This window comes from Hippichthys cyanospilos, chromosome 6 (assembly GCF_059441005.1).
Source record: "Hippichthys cyanospilos isolate Australia breed blue-spotted pipefish chromosome 6, RoL_Hcya_1.0, whole genome shotgun sequence".
NCBI lineage: Eukaryota > Metazoa > Chordata > Actinopteri > Syngnathiformes > Syngnathidae > Hippichthys > Hippichthys cyanospilos.
Window position 1 is genome coordinate 23,154,915 of NC_142374.1, and position 21,543 is coordinate 23,176,457.

At 40.0% G+C, this 21,543-nt stretch overlaps 1 protein-coding gene across 3 annotated transcripts in view; it reads left to right on the plus strand.

The window, feature by feature from the left end:
- The window catches only part of LOC148422867 (A disintegrin and metalloproteinase with thrombospondin motifs 20), a 95,729-nt gene that overhangs the window by 46,687 nt on the left and 27,499 nt on the right, over positions 1–21,543 (plus strand). For all 3 annotated transcript variants that reach the window (XM_088416792.1, XM_088416793.1, XM_088416794.1), the window contains exons 12-25: positions 1,854–1,999; positions 2,085–2,266; positions 3,271–3,407; positions 3,490–3,607; positions 4,648–4,743; positions 8,764–8,930; positions 10,584–10,713; positions 12,815–12,941; positions 14,188–14,398; positions 15,052–15,216; positions 15,835–16,005; positions 17,199–17,318; positions 18,237–18,344; positions 20,609–20,773. In XM_088416792.1, coding sequence (XP_088272918.1) covers positions 1,854–1,999; positions 2,085–2,266; positions 3,271–3,407; positions 3,490–3,607; positions 4,648–4,743; positions 8,764–8,930; positions 10,584–10,713; positions 12,815–12,941; positions 14,188–14,398; positions 15,052–15,216; positions 15,835–16,005; positions 17,199–17,318; positions 18,237–18,344; positions 20,609–20,773 — 2,043 coding nt within the window. The remainder of the gene's footprint in view (positions 1–1,853; positions 2,000–2,084; positions 2,267–3,270; positions 3,408–3,489; positions 3,608–4,647; positions 4,744–8,763; positions 8,931–10,583; positions 10,714–12,814; positions 12,942–14,187; positions 14,399–15,051; positions 15,217–15,834; positions 16,006–17,198; positions 17,319–18,236; positions 18,345–20,608; positions 20,774–21,543) is intronic.

Here is a 21,543-nt window from a genome sequence, read left to right on the forward strand (position 1 = left end):
ACACCCTGCGGTCTAAATAAGGAAAAAAGACGCAAAATTTACAAAATTATATTAAAAAAATACCTACATATAAAACACTTAGTTCTCACACTATCAGGATTGTGACATCCTTCGCTTAAAATACTGCGAAAATGATGTGGAAGAAAATAACCAAAAAACGACAAAATAATGCACAGGAGTTAAAACACGTAAAAATACGTCTTTGGGATTGAACGTTTTGAGACAAGTGGGGGCCATTGAACTTTTTTAATAGTTTTAATGTGCTCAAATAATTTATTTCACGATTCCCCCTCAGTTATATGCTTATTTATCTTGTTATTTTGTGAATACCAGATGATCTCGACTTTGAGGTTGGCAACTGAAATGAACTTAACACCTGTTAGCTTTTTGGTGCTGTGAAAGCCATTTCAACCCCCGCCGGATCTCATCCCCGTTTTAGCGCTCCAACAGAACTGTCATGAGGAAGGCGGGGGGAAAAAAAAGTCCGGATTACGGTTTTCAACTTGTTTATTCGGTCGCCACCCTGCAGTTCTTCACACCTGCGCGTCACAGTCCTTCATTAAGTGTGCGTGTGGAAAATACACTTTTTGTTTGTGTGCATGCGTTTTGATTTCATTTGCAGATTAGCCATACCCTGGAGATTACTTGACATCATATCCTCCTTTGGGCTCTTTTTCTTCCCTCAGTTTAATCACGGAAGCAGCTCTCATCCAAAGCCAAGGATTTATTGTATTACAATGTGACGGGGGGCCGGCCAAATGGGGGCCATATTGGCTACAGTAGATTTTTCATCTGGGGGGGGAGTAAACGTTTGGAAGTGGAGTTTTCTCATCTTATCGCGGCGCTTTGGGTTTGCTTATCAAGGTGCTGCTGGACGCTCGCCGTCCTGTCCCGCATTCTTCCAGTCAACGCAACCCGACTGATATGCTACTTAGTAAGCGAATGGGGTTTGGTTACAGTTATCACATTTTGCTTTCAAGTAGGATCGGGGTTTTGATACTAAGTACTTTGCGTCTATTGTTCTTCTCGGTCCTTTGTTGGGAATAGCATTCAGGAATTTTCAAAGTTGGGAACTGTCCCAGGGAATGTGGGGGAAACCCTTGTGAAGTATTTTGACCGTTTTGGGTCATTTTATTTCCCCACATCATTCTAACACACTTTTAGCCAAGATATGACACACTTTTGGTAAGGTTATAGCTCAGTGGTCGTGCTATATTGATTATCACCATTTGGGTGAAATTTCAGCTCCCTAGTGTCTTCTTTTGGTGTGAAATGTCTTTTACTTAGTAAGAGAATGGGGTTTGGTTACAGTTATCAGAATCTGCATTCAAGTTGGATCAGGGTTTTAATACTAAGTACTTTGCTTCTATTGTTCTTCTCAGTCCTCTGTTGGGAATAGGATTGCAAGGATTCAGCAATTTTCAGTAAGTTGGAAACTGTCCCAGGGAATGTGGGGGAAACCCTTGTGAAGTATTTTGACCGTTTTGGGTCATTTTATTTAAAACTAGACCTAAGCCGCACTGGACTATAAGCCGCAGGGCTCAAATCATAAGAAAAAAGTTGTGGTTCACGGTCCGAAATTATAGTATACTCCAAAACAATGTAGATCGGCTAGGTTGGTTGCTTTAAAAGTAGACGGGGTTACAAAAACGGGCACCCCCGTGTAGAGGACCTTACAGTATACATCACGCAATCCCCCAGGTGGAAATTGGATACTTTCCCCCAAGGATAAACAAGGAATTAGTCTTTCTTTTCAAATCCAGTTTGATGTAAACAGAGGATTTGAAATTCAAAGAGGATGGCCTCCCCCAGGTGCTCCGGCGCTAAACCTTGTTGCGACGGTATACTTGCAGTATTGCAGACACGGGATGTGTGTCCACAAAGAGCTGCACCTGCAGCCGGTCCACGGCGAATGGGGCGCCTGGGGGCCCTACAGCGCTTGCTCCAGGTCCTGCGGCGGAGGGACCCGGAGCACCACCAGAGACTGCAACAAACCAGAGTAAGGTCACACTGCTAAACCCTAAAACCCTAGGAGCTCAGATTTACGTTCAAATATCTCCGGTTCCTGGGTCTTTGTTTCCCAGGCCTCAAAATGGAGGAAAGTTCTGCGTAGGACGACGGATGAAGTTCCGATCGTGCAACACGGAGCCGTGCCCGCGAGGACGCAAAGACTTCCGCGAGGACCAATGCTCTCAGTTCGACGGCAAGCACTTCAACATCAACGGTCTACCTCCAACCGTCCGCTGGGTGCCCAAATACAGCGGCAGTAAGTCAACGGAAATTTTTACATCCTGATTTTGGACCTCTTTCAAATGCGAGATACAGAAGAGCGTTATTTGCTCCGAAACTAGCGCCCGACCCGTTTATCGACCGATTAATCGATTATGGGCCCTCAGCCAAAAATAATCGGCAAAATGAACCGATATTCGACGATTGTTATGAAGGTTATTTTGTTTATCTGTATGACCTGGAATGACCCTATTCATTAAATTCATTGCCCCACGCAATGCATTCTGGGGAACATGCACTAGTTAGCCCACAAATAACAAAACTTCCTGTTAAAATTAATTAGGCGTAAACATGTTTGTTTTTTTCATTAATTATGATTAGTTTTTTAATTAATCAGCATAATAATCCATAAAAAAAAAACTACAAAAATCATCCATATTGGTCAAACCCTATCTAGAAATAAAACACTGCCTCCGTGAAGTAAAAATTCTTGCCTGGCAAATTCGTACAAACATAATTGCAAATCAACGCATTGAGGCATTGTGGGAAATAAAATGTGGGACGGATTTCATGTACTCCAGACAGTCATTCTGGAAAATCAATATTTTAATCAAGGTGGTAAAACCAACATTTATTGAAAGAATTTTTGATTGACTCCAAATAAATCCTGGGTGTAGCATTCAGACAAAAATAATGCAAAACCTCTTTTTCGCTGTTTAGCTAGTTTTCAAATCTACGATTTTAAAAATGACAAATTAATAACATTAGTATTTTTTCCCCCTACTCTATGAATAAACAGCGTTTACTAATTTTCGACCATATCGGTAGAATATAGGACTTATGCTAGAAAAATTTCCTTTAAAAAGAGTTACGTTTTTAGCAATTTCTACATTTGAACGAATTTGCAAAGACGTTCTAACGAGTTTGCCAGTCGACATTTCTTCCATTCAGTATTCAACAACTTTTTAGTTACATATTCGAGTCTTTATTTACATTTATATGCGTCTGTAAACGGCCAATTGACAATCGTTATCCGTTTAGTCCAACTGAACGATCGCTGCAAGCTCTTCTGCCGCGTTGCCGGGACGACGGCGTACTACCAGCTGAAGGATCGCGTGGTCGACGGCACGCCTTGCGGAACCGACACCTACGACATCTGCGTTCAAGGCCTCTGCAGGGTGCGGCGCTCGGCGTCTTTAAGTCCAAAAAATGTCAATGCGACCGCACGGTATGGACGCAATGCAAACTTTTGGTCTTCAGCAAGCGGGATGCGATCACGTCCTCAACTCCAAGGCCAGGAATGACAAGTGTGGCGTGTGCGGTGGCGACAACTCCTCGTGCAAAACGCAGGCGGGGACCTTCAACGATGCTCAGTATGGTGAGTCCCGTATGTCCAAGTTCTTTGAAAGCTTGGAAACGCCGTTAAATTTGATGTTTTTTATTGAGTACGAAAAAAAAGCTTGCAGAATGGGTCAAAAGGGACCAAACCAATGTTTAAAGTTATTTTTTTTAACCACAAAGATTGGGTCAGTCTGTTCCTGACCAAACTTGGGTTATTTTTTGACCCGATTGTTTTACAGGGTAATTGACCGTTTTTTTTACACTGTAAAAACGATTGGGTCAAAAATAACCCAAATCAACTTAAAAAGAGACTACGAAAACTTTTGAAGTTATTTGGTTTACCCAATAAGTTTTGTCAGTTCATTTTTGACCCAATTTGGGATATTTTTAAACAACTGTCTTACAGTGTAACTATTTTTTACACCAACACATGTCCAAGTTCTTTGAAAGCTTGGGAACGCCGTTAAATTTGATGTTTTTTTATTGAGTACAAAAAAAGCATGCAGAATGGGTCAAAAGGGACCAAACCAATGTATAAAGTCATTCTTTTAACCACAAAGGTTGGGTCAGTCTGTTCCTGACCAAACTTGGGTTATTTTTTGACCCAATTGTTTTACAGTGTAATTGACCGTTTTTTTTTTACACTGTAAAAACGGTTGGGTCAAAAATAACCCAAATCAACTTAAAAAGAGACTACGAAAACTTTTGAAGTTATTTGGTTTACCCAATAAGTTTTGTCAGTTCATTTTTGACCCAATTTGGGATATTTTTAAACAACTGTCTTACAGTGTAACTATTTTCTACAACAACACTTTTTACCGTCTTCAACTTTTTAAGTTATTCGGTTTACCCAATAAGTTGTGTCAGTTCAATTTTGACCCAATTTGGGATATTTTTGACACAACTGTCTGAGAGTGTAACTTTTTTTTACACCAACGCTTTTTGCATGATTTGTTGCTGTTTTTACAAGTGCGTTTGTCCCCAGTGGTTGGACATCCCATTTTGGAGCATGGTGAAACTATAAAAAAAAAATGCGTCTGATCTCCTTGATGCGTTGTACCTGTTTTTCCTCTTCAGGCTACAACACTGTGGTCCGCATCCCGGCTGGTGCTACCAATATTGATATTAAGCAGGTCAGCTACTCCGGAAAGCCAGAAGATGACAACTACCTCGGTGAGTCGCGGCCAGGATGCCTTTATTCATTTTTTTAAATTTTTTATTTTAAGTACAATCATTTTTTTCGATTCTGAAAAAAAATCAAAATTCTGGTTTTAAAGTCTAAATTATTATTTGTTTAAGGAATTCCGGGAAAGGGTAAAGTCCAAATTCAAGGTTGGAATTCTAACTTAAAAGTCCGAAATCTTCCTTGATTGTCCGGATTCTCACTTCAAAGTCCAAATTCTCACTTTAAAGTCATAATTTACATTTCTATAAACTTGAAATCCAAAATTGAAGCTGGCGGCTCACTTGACAATTTATTAGGAGCAGAGCTGCATGAAATTCAAAAGACATTGGGGAACGTCACACTTGTCATAAATCCCCTTTTATGAGCATGATGAAGTCCAGTTGTCTGGGAAGAAAGGAAATGAGGGAACTCTCATACGTTTCTTGCAAAACTCAATTTGCAAATGCCGTAACGGCCTCTAGAAAAATACACTTTTAATAAGATATGTTGTTACAGTCAAGACAAAAAATGGCATGCTTTTTTTATGTACTTTTGTTTCTTTGTTTCAAATATTAGGGTAAAAAAAAATGATACGATGAAGTCCAAAGATGTAATTATATGTTATTACAGTACAGGTATTCAATCCCATTTACAGTGGACCCCCGCTGTACGAAATAATCCGTTCCGGGTTTGGGAGGTGAAATCGTCGTATGGCGGGCAATAGAAACCAATGCTAATTAGCTAATGCGTATAAAACCCCTGGTAAAAACATCAAAATTGTACATAATATTAAAAATTGGGAGCAAAATAGTATAGTAAGTGCTACTTATCTATAATATACTTGAATACAATTAAATAACACCATAAAGATGTTGACTTGAGCTATTTATGGCCATATTCCCTAGTGAAGGTAGCCTAGCCTTCTTAGTATTTCTTAATTATCTCCAGCTTGGTTTCCAGACTAATCATCTTCTTACTTCTCCCTTTAACATCACTAGCAATCTTGGGACCCATGGCTAACCAATTCAAGTTGGAATTAAGCACTAAAATGCACAATAAATACCATATTGTAAACACTCACACTAGATTATTACCTAAAAACGCCTGAAGAGGGAGGCAAAACAACATAAACACAGCCAACCCCACAGGTCATGACAGTTGTTGATGACATAAAGCGGGACAAATGCTGTAAATAAGAGACAAAAAAAACAACAACTTAGTATTCCACTTCGTAACTTGATTAAACCGTAAGCCAGGGACGCCGTAACCCGGGGGTCCACTGTACCTGCGAATAGGTGGACACTAAAAACATTTAAAAACGGAGTGAATGAGTTAATACTGGGGTGTCAAACTAATTTATGTCGTGGGCCACATTGTAGTTTCTGTCAGAGGGCCGAACTACATCTAAAAATAGTCTAAAAAAGTCAGTCATTGCTTAAATTTTAACGTACCCCTGAATTTCTCTAAAATCCTGAAAATTTAGGACTTAAAAATACAAAAACGTGTCTAGTAAATGCAATATGCGACTTAAAAATAGAAAAACGTGTCTAATAAACGCAATTTTCGCTTATTTACATCCTTACCTAGTTTTGAAATCAGAGGCTGGTACTATTCAAAAGATGAATTTTTTTTTCTTTTTTTTCTTTTTTAAGACAACCTGCAAGTTTAGCAAGAAACTTGAAATCAAATCAGCATTTGGCGGGTTAAAATGATGTGGCGGGCCGGTTCTGGCCCCCGGGCCTTGAGTTTGACACCTGTGAGTTAACAGCACGGACTATCCTTTAAATAAGTCTACATGCTACGTTAGTGCGTTAGGTCAATGCCCCCCCCCCCCCCCCTTTCCGGAACGCCTTATTGCGCCGAGCCAGCTAGCCGAGAAGGAAATCTGTCAGTGAAAGGAGACATAAACTGTTTCCAAAAAGCCACTCCATAACTGTCTCTTGCACTCAAGGCGATGCGGATCGGAGGGGGGTCGGCCGGTCAAGGCAACGAGGGTCCGCCGCTCGGGAAAGTAAATGGAGTGTCAGGCGCCCTCCAGAAAGATAAATGAGGCGGCGCTAGGTGCTAATTAGACGCATGTGGGCTGAAAGCCGATAGCGGGCGGCGAAATGAAGACGTTTTAGTTCAAGCCAGGTTCAAGACTTTCTCCGCTGGCTTTGTCGAGAAACATATGCGACCGAAGAAAAAAAAAAAACACATGGTGGCCGTTTGCGACGTCGTGTCACATTTGTCTCTTTAGCTTAGGGATTCTTAACCTTGTTGGAGGTATCGAAATACTGCAAGTTTCACAAACTTCAGCAAGAATTCCAAATACGAAGACTTTATTTAGCGCACAAAATAATAATCAAGTCATTGAGGATCGATTGAAAATGAATGCAAGTGCGTCTCATATCATTTTCGCAGAAAAGTCTTATCCTTTTTGTCTTTATGTCTTCCGTCCTTGAAAATTGTTGTTTACTAATAATTTTTTGGAACAAATACCACCAGTATCTCAAGGGCGCCGTAAGAAGTCAAAGATGCGGTATGATTTGGTGCTTCCCGAAGGCTGATGGCATTTTCGTTCTGACAGGAACATCTTCATCTTTTCAAATTGAGAGCAAATCAGTTGGAACGGGAATCAACATTTTACTAAATTCACTTAGTGAAAATATTGTCGGCCTTTATGTCGTCAACCTTTATATGATGTGCATTGTCGTTAATGACACATTTTTCTGTCAAAAATCAAACAGATAATGTCACGCAATCTGTGTTATATAGTTGTTGAATCAAATATTTCTAGAGATACCAATACAAATTTGTTTCATAAATAAGCCACATATGGCAGAGCACTTGATTTAAAGATGTTGTTTTTTTTAATAATATATATATTATAAATATTTAAACAATATGATATATGTTATTGTGTACAATATCATATTATGATATTTGATACAGTAAATATATACTCGATATGATACGATTAGAAAGTATTATATTTTACCTGATAGTTTTGACAATAGAGGTGGGCCACATGAAAAAAATGGGCCGATCAAACATCGTCTAAAAATGGTCAAAATTTGCAAAATATTTTTCATTTGTGATTTTTTGCAACATTCCGTTCAGCGGCGGTTAAACCACCGGCAAACAGAAATTTTTTTTGTTGACTTGTGTTTCACCTCAAGACAGTAGGTGGCAGTAGAGACCAGTTAAAGTGTCATCATCACTTCACAGGCTACCAAAACAGAACATTTTTCAGTTTTTTTTAGGGCGTTATTAAATTGAACCTACATATTTTTGAACTGAACAATTTGAGTGGTTGAAGGAAAAAAAATCATAAAAAATATCAATTATGACTTTAAAAGCATTTACAAAATTGTAGTATAGTAGATTCCACAAATCATCTTTAGTCTTCTTTGAATGGCATATCTGATTGTTTTGATTGCATGACGCAAGCCCAGCCACTACTGTAGCTTCTATTCTATGCGCCTTATAATTCAGTGCGCCCTATATATGAAAGCAGTTCTAAAATAGGCAGTTAATTAAAGGTGCGCCTTATAATGCGGAAAATACGGTTTGTAAATGTAGTTGGGAGCTTGATCCCCCCAAAAAATGGCCTTATAATGCGGAAAATACGGTACGTAAATGTAGTTGGGAGCTTGATCCCGAAAAACAACGAAAGCCATAAAGCACGGTTACCGCTCTACTTGTATGCTCACGTTTTACACATTTGTCTTTTTTCAGCGCGTGGTCTGAAAAAAGACCGCAATCATCTTTTTGGTCGAGGACGTCTCGCTTCGTGCTCCAACAGCGTGCAAAGTCGAATGTAAACAACGCGGAGGGAGTTTGCATATTTTTGGCACGCAGACCTCGCAATTAGCTTCTTGGAAGCGGTCTCGCTTGTTTTTACCCGCTACGGCGGTGAACCGTCCGCGCTCGTCGACTGTCTCGCGATTGAACTCCAAATAGATGTCATCTATGTGGTTTTGGACCAATTTTTACCGTCGTAAAAATTTTAAATGGATCCGTGTCATTTTTTTTTTTTCTCCCAGCATTATCCGATAGCCAGTCCAACTTCCTGCTCAACGGGAACTTTGTGGTGGCCATGTTCAAAAGGGAGATCACCTTCAAGGGAACCGTCATCGAGTACAGCGGATCCGATACCAAAGTGGAGCGCATCAACTGCACGGAACGCATCGAGGAGGAGCTGGTTTTGCAGGTCAGCTTCTTCTTAACGTTGCTTTTGATTTTGCTCCAAAGCTACGAAGCGGTTTGTTTATTGGCTTCATTCTATCGATTTACATTTATGAGCATAACTTTTTCTATTGCAGGGTTACCGCGGTATTTTTCTTGCAATTTTTCCTCCTTTTAAGTAAAAAATGTAGTAATTTTATTTCTGGAACAAAAATAATCAACATGGATTTTCAGCTCACAAGTCTACTCCGAATTTTGCTGATTTTTTTAACAAACAAAACAACAAAAGGAAGGAAATTACAAGTTACGAGTTCAGTTTTCGCTGATCTTTTGGGGAATTTCTTGCTTTTTTTTTCACTTTCTACATAGGACAAGAAAGAAAAAAAGATATCTGTTTGAAGTATTTATTTATTCAACAAAAGGAACTGAACCAAAAAAGTTTAATCGTAAATTTAACCATTGCGAAAACATCATATTTTTTCTCTTTTTAAGTCGAACCAGATCAAAAATTTTTTTTGATTTTATGTATTTGTTTTTTTGTCAAAAGAAGCATACAAAAAACGAAGCTTTGGGTTTCTGCAAGTCTTTTTGAAGACCGTACCCCTTGCGAATAATTATTGTTTTTATTCCGACTTCTAAATTATTTTAAGAAACATTGGTCTATGTTTTTATTTTTTATCAATAGAAACAAACAAAAAGTAAATAAATAATAATATCTCAAATTCACACATTTTGGTTTTATCCAGATATTTTGGGGAGCGTAAGCCTTGCAAAAATTTCTTGATATTTTCCCCCCTTTAAAAACGATCCAGACCCAAAAAATTTTTTGGGGTACATATTTATTTTTCATTAAAAGAAACAAACAAACAAAAACAGAAGCTAACAAAAAACGTCATCTCTTCTTCATGGATTTCTGTTTCTGCAGGTATTTTCGGCATTGTGACCTTTGCGAAAATTTCTTGATATTTTTCGTCCTTCAGAATTAGACCAGACAAAAAAAAATATTGGTTTTATGTATTCATTTTTCATTAAAAGAAACAAACAAAACAAAGCAACAGAAGCAGACAAAAAAATGGAATCTCTGCTTCATGGAATTCTTTTATTGCAGGTAACATAACCTTTGTGAAAAATTTCTTGATATTTTTCCTCCTTCAAAATTGGACCAGACAAAAAATATACCGTACATTGTTTTTATGTATTTATTTTTCATTAAAATAAACAGACAAAACAAAGCAACAGAAGCGAACAAAAAAAACGTCATCTGTTCTTCATGCATTGTGGAAATTTCTTGATATTTTTCCTAAATCACAAAAAAAAAAAATATGGGTTTTATGAATTTATTTCTCATCGAAAGAAACAAACAAAGCAACAGAAGCAAAAGGAAAATCCTATCTCTACGTCGCGAATTTCTGTATTTTTGGAATCTTAACCCCCACAATAAACAAAGGGAATTTTTTTCGTCATTTTCCGTCATATCGGCGTTGACGCGCGCCTTTTCCCCGTTTGTGCTACTGCCGTATGATTCACATGCACACATCTGGCGCTAAGATTTTCTTGAACGACGGCCCGACGGAGTTCCTCCCTCCCGTTTATCGTCGCTTTGTAACCGATACGCGTTTTGGAGGTCGAATGGGCGCGCAGACCAAATAAACGTTTGTGACCTTGACCGCCACGGCAGGTCCTGTGTGTGGGAAACCTGTACAACCCGGACGTGCGCTACTCCTTCAACGTCCCCATCCAGGCGCACAGGGAGCAGTTTGTGTGGGATCCCTCGGGCCCGTGGCTGGAGTGCGACCGCATCTGTCAGGGTACGCCCGCGCCTTTTCGGACCAAAAAAGTCCATGACTTCTCCCGAGGGCTCTTCATTACCTCTGCCAAGCACAAGAGCTCGTATGCAACTTGGATTGTTTCATCTTTTTTTTTTTTTTTCCGTTGGTTAGCGATGTTGTTGCCAAAAGGACATGAGTTAATTCTTTCAAATTTACATGGTTGCACGAGAAAGAAACATGAGAAGCAGATTTGGGTTTATGAGAATTCTGCCCCCCCCCCCCCCCCCCACACACACACACACACACTTTTGTTATTCGTTCAATTTGATGAAGGCCAATGAGGAAAAGTAAAAGCAGAAATCTGAGGTCAGTATTCTCATTTTAAAATGAGAAAAAGTCAGATTTCTTTAAGTGCGAAATCTGCTTTCAAAATGATATTTCCTAATTAAAGTGAAAACCAGTCCCTGATAATTCAGTCAGATTTCTGAAGATTAAGTCTTCAATTCATGTCTTTATGTGACTTCAAAGGGACAATTTTCAATGAAAGTGAAAAGCAATCCCGGTAAAGTGAGAATTCTGAGGCAGATTTCTGAGAATTCTCATTGAAGTGAGAATTCTGATCTCAAAGGGACAATTCTTAACTGAAGTGACAAACAATTCTTTCAACGTGAGAAACTAGGAGAGTCCGAAATCTAAGATCTCAGAATTTCCATTTTAAAATGAGAAAAAGTCAGATTTCTTTAAGTGCGAAATCTGACTTCAAAACGATATTTCCTAATTAAAGTGAAAACCAGTCCCTGATAATCCAGTCAGATTTCTGAGAATTAAGTCTTCAATTCATGTCTTTATGTGACTTCAAAGGGACAATTTTCAATGAAAGTGAAAAGCAATTCAGGTAAAGTGAGAATTCTGAGGCAGATTTCTGAGAATTGTCGTTGAAATGAGAATTCTGATCTCAATGGGACAATTCTTAACTGAAGTGACAAACAATTCTTTCAACGTGAGAAACTAGGAGAGTCCGAAATCTAAGATCTCAGAATTTCCATTTTAAAATGAGAAAAAGTCAGATTTCTTTAAGTGCGAAATCTGACTTCAAAACGATATTTCCTAATTAAAGTGAAAACCAGTCCCTGATAATCCAGTCAGATTTCTGAGAATTAAGTCTTCAATTCATGTCTTTATGTGACTTCAAAGGGACAATTTTCAATGAAAGTGAAAAGCAATTCAGGTAAAGTGAGAATTCTGAGGCAGATTTCTGAGAATTGTCGTTGAAATGAGAATTCTGATCTCAATGGGACAATTCTTAATTGAAGTGACAATTCTTTCAAAGTGAGAAACCAGGAGAGAAATCTAAGATCTCAGAATTTTCATTTTAAAATGAGAAAAAGTCAGATTTCTGAGAATTAAGTCCTTTAAGTGAGAAATCTGACTTCAAAAGTCAGAATTCTGCATCAGATTTATGAGTATTGTCTCATAAATGAGAATTCTGATCCCAAAGGAACAATTCTTCATTGAAGTGACAAATAATTCCTTTGAAGTGAGAATCCAGGAAAGTCAGAAATCTGAGAAGTCAGAAAAAAGAATCAGAAGTAGTCCAGCGCCTGACGAATGACGGACCAGAAAAAAAAAACAAGTCAAACATCACCCTCTAGTGTTGGCAGAGTGTTGGGCCAAAATATGCTGCCGGATTGACAGACCGACAATTACAAATTCATTGATTGACAATTTCGTCCGGCTTATAAAAATGCCGGACCGGCAATGACGTAAAGGGGGCGTGGCTCTGAGGAATGTCGGAGCAGCAAAAAAATGTGAGTTGTGAAATTGTAGTGACTTAGAAATGACCATCAAGTTTCTTACTGCTGAGAAAATGTGTACACACATTAAAGTGTCAGAACAAATGAGGGTTACTTCAAACCACCTCTGGAATCGTTTAAAAAAAAAATCCACCTCCTGTTTGACCTTCCGCTGACACGAGGCCGCTCCCATCGCTCGCCACCTTTGCCATCGCCGAGCCTTTGGGTCTCTAAGGCCGGCCGGCGGCTTTTTCAGGTCAAAGTTCTAGTAATTATGAGGCGTGAGACTGACGGGGGGGCATGAAGAAATCTGACATTCCGCCGATCGAGTTTGTTTTTGTGCGCAGGCGAGCAGCGGCGCAAGGCCGCCTGCGTGCGCAAGAGCGATCGGCTGGAGGTATCGGACCAGCGATGCGAACACTTAGCTCGGCCCGCCGCCGTCACGCAGCCCTGCAACGACGACTGCCAAGTCAGGTGAGACTCCGATATTCTGCATTTCAACCGTAATCGGCGTACGTCGCGTAATAACTGTTAAACGTAGTAAGCTTCAAGAACTGGAATTGCTGTTTTTGAAACTGGAAATTTGGACATGAATTGCTTCCTATTTACTCAAAATTAATTTTGACTATCAATGTCGATTATAGGCCCTTAAAAAATAACCCAAACAGTCCAAACGATCCTTTGTAAAGTACAAAATCACTTTGTGGTATTGTTTTGCCAAAGAACTATGTTAAAGTGAGTCGAGGAGCTTCATTTAGACAAAAGTAGTGTTTTTTCCGCCATGTTGTGGCGTCTTTGTACAAAGGAAATCTCTTTGAGTTGAGGAGCTTCAATCCGGCAAACGTAGTGTTTTTTCCGCCATGTTGTGGCATCTTTCTGCCAAGGATCTTTGTTTTAAAAAAAATTACAGACGGATCCTTTGTAATTTACAAACTTGTTGTGGCGCAGTATCATTTTGCCAAAGAACTTTGTTGAAGTGAGTTGAGGAGTTTCATTTAGATAAAAGTAGGTTTTTCCGCCATGTTGTGGCATCTTTGTGCCAAGGAAATTTGTTCAAGTGAGTTGAGGAGCTTCGTTTGGACAAAAGTTATTTTTTCCGCCATGTTGTGGCATATTTATGTTAAGGAAATTTGTTTAAGTGAGTTGAGGAGCTTCATTTTGGCCAAAGAAGTGCTTCTTCGTCACGTTATGGCATCTTTGTACCAAGGAGTTTTATTCAAGTGACTTGAGGCACTTCAATTCGACAAATGTAGTAGTTCGTCGCCATCTTGTGGCATCTTTGTGCCGAGGAACTTTGTTAAAAAAAAAAATGCCTCTTTGTTGACGTGAGTTAAGGAGCTTCAATTAGATACAAATTTAAGAGCTTCATTTAGACAAAACTAGTCCTTTGTTACGGTGTGGCATATTTTTGCCAAGGAACTTTGTTAAAGTCGGTTGAGGAGCTTTATTCAACTCATGCAATGCCAGTGACGTGTTTTAACGATTTTTTTTTTTTAAGAGTCTGAACACTTAAGTACAGTATTACATTGATACTTACCTTAATGTAATTAAGGTAAGATACAAGAACTATGTTGAAGTGACCCGAGGAGCTTTTTTTGATTAAAAGTAGTGTTTACTGCCATCTTCTGGCATTTGAAGGCAGTTATAAACCTTTTGTTGATCTATCTTAGCGTTGTAAGTATTTATTGTAGTCTTTATTTTTTACGATGATTTCCTACAGGTGGCACGTTGCCGGGAAGAGCGATTGCTCAGCGAAATGCGGAACGGGTTACCGCAGCCTGGACGTGCAGTGTATGAAGTACAACCTGATCAAGAGGCAGAGCGAGCGGGTGGAGGCCACTTCCTGCGCGGACGTCGTCAAACCGCCCACGCGAGAGAGTTGCCACGGCGATTGTCTTCTCAAAAGCTGGCAGTACAGCGCTTGGTCACAGGTAAAGTCGAAAAAGCACCATATTTAATGCTAGAATACGATTCTTTCATTCTTTTCGGGACTCACCGTAGAATATTTTGGGATTCTGATACCCCTATAAATAAATTTGAACTATGAATCGAATTGACGTGAAAAGCACAGTAGCCATTTTTTGTGTAAGCCTGGTTTGTAACAAAGTGATCAGTAGGAACGGCAACCGTTTCACGTGAGCCACTTATGTCTAATAAAAGTCATCCGACAGCTCTCGCAAGTCTAAATAGAGCAGTTGAGTGCTGCTAGCCGCTAATGCTGCTAACATCTTGTGCTGTTGGCCACTGCTAGCAGCTAACGCTTGAGCTGCCTTGAATCACTGGAAATAGGCAATGTATAATACAGCGTACACTAATAAAGTTAATTGTCAGTTGTTGCCATTCCCTTTAGCGCAGCTCCATCTAGTGGATGCATAACGCAAACCCAGCCACTACTTTAGCTTCTGTTCTGTGCGCCTTATAATGTGGTGTGGTTTATATATGAAACAGTGACCGTTGATTGAAGGTGCGCCTTAAAATACAGTAGAAGTTTTTTTTTAATATCTTGGATTTGCATTTTTAGCAAATGAACATAATTTGAGGAGAATGTAGTAATGGCAGAATTATATTTTATTTTTTTAACTAGTGCTCTAAAACGTGCGGACGAGGCAGCCGCAGCCGAGAATCGTTCTGCATGAACAATCTGGGCCGGCGACTGGTGGACAGGGAGTGCAGCGAATACCAGAGAGTGCTGACAGAAGCTTGCAATGAGCAGCCGTGTCCCAAATGGACCTTCAGCGAATGGACCGAGGTGGAAAAATTACCATTTTGTATACATTTCGTATATATACAGTAGATAGATAGATAGATAGATTGATAGAGAGAGTTTTATGTAGTTACTTATCTAACAAAATAAACAAAGAAATAGAAAAAAGCTTCATGTTCTAATTAATTTACTCTTAATTTGAAAAAGAATATACTGTCATTACATTAAAACACTAGATAGATAGATAGATAGATAGATAGATAGATAGATAGATAGATAGATAGATAGATAGATAGATAGATAGATAGATAGATAGATAGATAGATAGATAGATAGATAGATCTATCAGCCTGTTAATACTCGATCTCAATAGAGATAGATAGATAGATAGATAGATAGATGGATAGATAAACGGCCTGTTAATACTCGACCTCAATAGATAGATAGATAGATAGATAGATAGATAGATAGATAGATAGATAAACGGCCTGTTAATACTCGACCTCAATAGATATAGAAATAGATATATATATATATATATATATATATAGAAATAGATAGATAGATAGATAGATATTAGTATTGGACTCTTAAAACCGTTTGGGAGTTGAATGAGCGATCACCCCCCCCCCCCCCCCCCCATAATGGCATCCAACCCTCCAGTGCCTGGTGACATGCGGCAAGGGGACGAGGCACCGACAGGTTTCGTGCACGGGAGCCAGCAGGGAGGAAAAGCTGAGTGAGCACTTGTGCGAGCCGTCCAGCAAGCCCCCCGCCGTCGGGAGCTGCGAGCTCCCCGAATGCGCAACCTGGCAGGCCGGCGTGTGGGGAGCGGTGAGGAAACACACACACACACAGACGCACGCATAGGTTCAACGCACACACACACACACACTCCGAGGGTTGACACGTGCAAGGCTTGTATGAGGAAATGGGTTTCATGTGTGGCTCGCAGTTTCGCGGCCAGATGCTGGACCACAACTGCGCACACAGACACACGGCTTTTTAAAATCTCACTTCTTTTCCCAGTGTAGACAAGCATATGCTTTTCATTTGCTCTTTTTATATAGTGTATTAAAAAAAGACATTTACATACGATATTTTTTTTCAGCAAGTCCTGATGATAGCTCGCCTAACATGAAACAGGGAAGCCGTGTCACAATCCGTATTGAACGTAACTCCAGAAAGCATGGCTGTAGCACAAATGTGCTTTTTATTACATTATATGTATTACATTTATTGTTCATATTTTATTAAATATGCACCATTAGGAGTAGTGCTCCCAATCTGATGGATGGATAGAAGGATGGATGGATGGATGGATGGATGGATGGATGGATGGATGGATGGATGGATGGATGGATGGACGGACGGACGGATGGATGGGTTGACATATGGACGGATAGAAGGATGGACGAGCAAACAGATGGATGACAAGAAAGAAAACAATAAGACACTTTCACGTGCTTGCTCATTTCTAAATGTAGGCGTCCCATGTGTATGTGAGGTCACCGAGGGTCGTGACAGTCTATACTTCAACTGTGCTTATGTTTGTATTAGGCTCTGTGTGTGTGTTGTAACGCGATATGCCAAAGAGTTGCGCGCTGTGCTCCGATTCCAGCTGCCATTTCCTCTACGCCATTTTCACTTTGCCCTCATATCCTGTTAGACTAAACCTGATCCACACTCTCTCACATACACACACATTCGCCCACACACACACACACACACACACTCGCATGCATTAGCATATATATATATATATATATATATATATATATATATATATATATATATATATATATATATATATATATATATATATATATATATATATATATATATATATATATATATATATATGCATGTAAACACATCCACGTGTGTGTGAGGTCAGGAAGAAAAAAAGTAGGTAAAAGGCGAAGGTTGTAAATCCCGTCTGCGATAGCTTACCTTGACGTAGTAAGATAACGTCTGAGACAAAATGCGATTGACTGTTCTTCCCCACTCTTTTGTGCGTCATCCAGTGTTCCGTCACCTGTGGCCACGGCTACCAGATGCGTGCTGTCAGGTGTGTGTCGGGGGCCTACGGCAACACGGTGGACGACCGAGAGTGCAACGCGGCCGCCAGGCCCAGAGACAGTCAGGTAAAGACATCACATACGTCGACAAAACTACATTGTTGTGAAATCGAGTTCACTTCCTATTTATGCTCATTACGGACGCTAAAGGGAGCCTTTTATGCTAGTAATGTTATTTTGTGGTGCCTGTTACCAGCAATTAGCGTAAGCTTCAACGTTAGCGGCTGCCATCGCTAGCAAAACTACATGCTAGCAGCATTAGCGACTAGCAGTACTCCACTACCCTATATAGGTTGGCGAGAATTGTCAGATGACTTTTGTAAAGGCACCTAAATCGACGTAAATCACGCCTCTGAGTTGCCGTTCCTACTGATCACTTGTTTCACAAAGTTGGATTACTCAGTTATGAAGTTTTACCCATTAAAATTACTGCCACTGAAGGTAAAAAGGACTTAATTACGCTTGTAGACATTATACGGCGCCTGTTACAAGCAGTTAGCGGCAGCTCCAACCTTAGTAGCTTCCGCCGCTACCAGTGGCAAGCAGCACTACATGCTAGCAGTGGTAGCGGCTAGCAGCCCTCACCTGCCCCACATAGGCTGGTGAGAGCTGTTGGATGTTTTTTCAAAGACACTTTATTGGCCATAATCCTGTAACTGACACAGTTGCCGTTTCTACTGATCACTTTTTCACAATGTAGGATTGCTCAAATGTGTTGTTTTAGCCATTCAAAATTTCGTTTGCTAAAAGTGCCTCTTTGCCGCTGCAGTTAGCAGCGACGACAAGGTAAGCGTCTGCCATTGCTGGCAGCAGCGACTAGCAGTACATGCTAGCAGTGATAGCGGCTAGCAGCAATCACCATGTAAAATGGCGAGAGCCATCAGTGGACCTTTCAAAGGTTGCGGTTGCTACTGATCTTTTCTATCGATAACTGTTTTTTTTAAATAAGCTAAAATGTACTAATCTGAATGTGTGTGTTTGAAGGACTGTGAAATGACGGCGTGCCCATGGGCTTCTCCGGTCCAAAGCACACCTCCGCCTGACAACTCAGCTCAGCACCAGACCCAGTGGCGATATGGCTCCTGGACAGCGGTAAGATTAAGGATTGTTTTTCACCAAACAGTTTTTCTCACATATAAATACGCAATAGAAACAGACTTACAGGGTTACCATAACTAGTGTGCCGATTTCATTAATATTTGTCTAAATTTAATCTGCCACATACACTACAAGTAAAACAAAGTATTGCTGAAATTTAATTTACTAGAAAACGCTTGTATTTATGGAATTTTAAAAAACTTCTTAAAAACTTCTATCTTGCATTTCCCGACCAAGAGCCACTCGGAGAAAAAATGCAAATTTGTTCTGCATTCCTTGAATGATCCTTTCAGCAAAAAGGGACTACAAAAGGGAGCAACTACAAATAAATCAGCTGTTAAAGCGGCGTATGACAAGTTGCGAATTGAACCAACCCAATGCAGCGATCTGGGACATAAACATTCAAGTTAGATGTATTATATTTCAGTAAGCAAAAAAGGGGTCTGGCGGGTTCATTTTTTCATTTTCCCGTCTCATTTTTATGTATTAACTTGTAATGGGACGTTGTTACTATTTGTCAACTGTGGTCTTGTGAAGCTCTTTAAGACTCTTTTGTGACTAAGGGCTGTATAAATATTTGACTCGATTAATAGAGAAGCCTTGTTGTTTTTGCTCTAGTCTCACACAGTTTGCGCGTCGGTAGGCGCAAATGAAAAGCACATGTCCACTCAGTGCCCGTCTCGTACGCCTGATATCGAACGCCATCCATCAATCCACTGATGTTGACTGTGTGGTCTCCCTCTTCCAGCGGACCGCACACATTTGCCAAATCAGCGTCAAAGTTATGCAAGGATTTGAAAACGCTTATTTGAGCCAGCGCCCTTTAATTGCATTAGCTATGCGTGCCCTATGTTGCCGTCATCGTTCACCGGCGGGTTGGAGTGACTAACAAAGCTGTTTCTAATTCTTCGGAGTTAATTCGGCGCTAAGTTCAATGCAAGTCTTGGCGAATAAATATTGGGCTGGGCTGTTTGGAAGAACTTGGGGAACCCGACCAATAAACAAAATGCTTGAACTTGTTTTGGAAGATGTCTTCGATCCAAGCGCTTCTAATAATCAAACGCAGCGGTGCGTGATACCGCATAATTCGTCTCGGGCAGAGAAAAATGTACTATTTATCTTCGCTCCAAATGGAAGGATGGGAATTCACGGAAAGGCAGCGTGAGATGTGTTCTTATTGGAATCATTGGAGGACTTGTGAAATGCATACAAGTTATCTTTTATTCTGACATCAAACAAGATGATCATCTCGAATAGAATGTCTATTGACATTTTATGTCTATATATCGATGTGCTGTATTAAATATATGCATAGATATAGATGTCTGTCTATCTATGCTAGCTAGCTAACGTTCTATCTATCTATCTATCTATCTTTCTATCTATCTATCTATCTATCTATCTATCTATCTATCTATCTATCTATCTATCTATCTATCTATCTATCTAGGTAGCTAGCTACAGGGCTATTTAGCTAGCTAGCAGCTAGAACATTAAGCTAGCAAGTTTGATCAAACATAGGGGAAGGGAAGACAAATTGTTCATTTACTCACAAAAACCTTTTTTATACGATTTTTAGGAGTTCAATGCATCTATCAATCTAACTAGCTAGCTAGCTAGCTATCTATTTAGTTAGCTTGGTAGCTATCTATCTATCCATCCATCTATTTAGGTATCTAGCTAGCTACAGGGCTGTCCAGCTAGCTAGCAGCTAGAACATTAAGCTAGCAAGTTTGATCGAACATAGGGGAAGGGAAGACAAATTGTTCATTTACTCACAAAAACGTTTTTATACGTTTTTTAGGAGTTCTATCTATCTATCTATCTATCTATCTATCTATCTATCTATCTATCTATCTATCTATCTATCTATCTATCTATCTATCTATCTATCTATCTATCTATCTATCTATCTATCCATTTAGCTTGCTAGCTAGCTAGCGCTCTAGCTATCTATCTAACTAGCTGGGTAGCTACAGAGCTAGCTATCTAACTGCACAATTCCAATTCCAAGCTTGCAAGCCACATGCTAGCTTGGCTAATTTTCCCCCAGGTTTTGCTAATCTATCAAAACCGTTTAAAAAATTCCACGCAAACGCCATTTTTAATGGATGATTTTACGACACATACGGTAAGCCCAACAGAAACTGCATTCAACGTTGACTTCAACTTTCAAACGGGTCATTTTGACCCAGAACATAACTGGAAGGTTCAAGTGATAACCCGACCAAGCAATAACAACCGTATCTTCCCCGCAGTGCTCCGCGAGCTGCGGCGAAGGCAAGCGGGCGCGCTACGTCAGCTGCCGAGACGCGCAGGGAGGCGTGGCCGACGAGTCGTACTGCGTCCACGTGCCCCGACCGCCGGAAACCGCCGCTTGCTTCAGCCCTTGCGGCCAATGGCGCACCGGCGAGTGGTCGCCTGTGAGTGATCCGTCCTCTTGCTGTTTCTAATCACTACAGATGTTTCATTTTTTTCCCCCCCGCCACGGAGATTTGCAGTAATCACTGCCATTGTTCCCATCAGGTCTAGATGATGAGAAAGGGGGCAATGGTGTGTTTGTTTAACCGGTAGGGACGACTTTTGGGGGGGATGCTCTTTTAATCAGTCAGAATTCATGCAGGATGAAGTCAACTGGAGATAGAAAAAAGTTCAGTCTGATGATTCCTCAGTCATGGGAACGATTGATAGAAATCATAAACAGCGATGATTTCCCCCTATGGCAATCACGTCACTGTCGTCGGTAATGGAGTGGTTTGCACAACCGCCAAACCCGAAGCTGGCTGATGCTCATGTGATGATCAAAGCCCCATTAACCAAACCAGGCCATATATATACAGCGTATCTGCCAATGTAGCATTCAAGCTAGCTCAATGCTTATGTTTATTACTGCATTACAAAATCTCAGCAGGATATACGTAGATATAAATTGATTTATTATTTTATTGAACACATAAACACGTCGCACATAATTCATATATACAATGATATATACTGTATATTTCAAAAACTTTAATATATATTCAGTTATATGCATTGTTACTACCATATTTGTAAAACTCTTTTTGAGCACAGCCTTTGATTCACATCTTTTTAGTTCTATTTCATATTTTTTTCACGAATTGACTCCTTGAACAAATACACACATTTGCTTTACTGGTGGATTGCCCCCTGGTGGTTAGTAAAAAAAAAA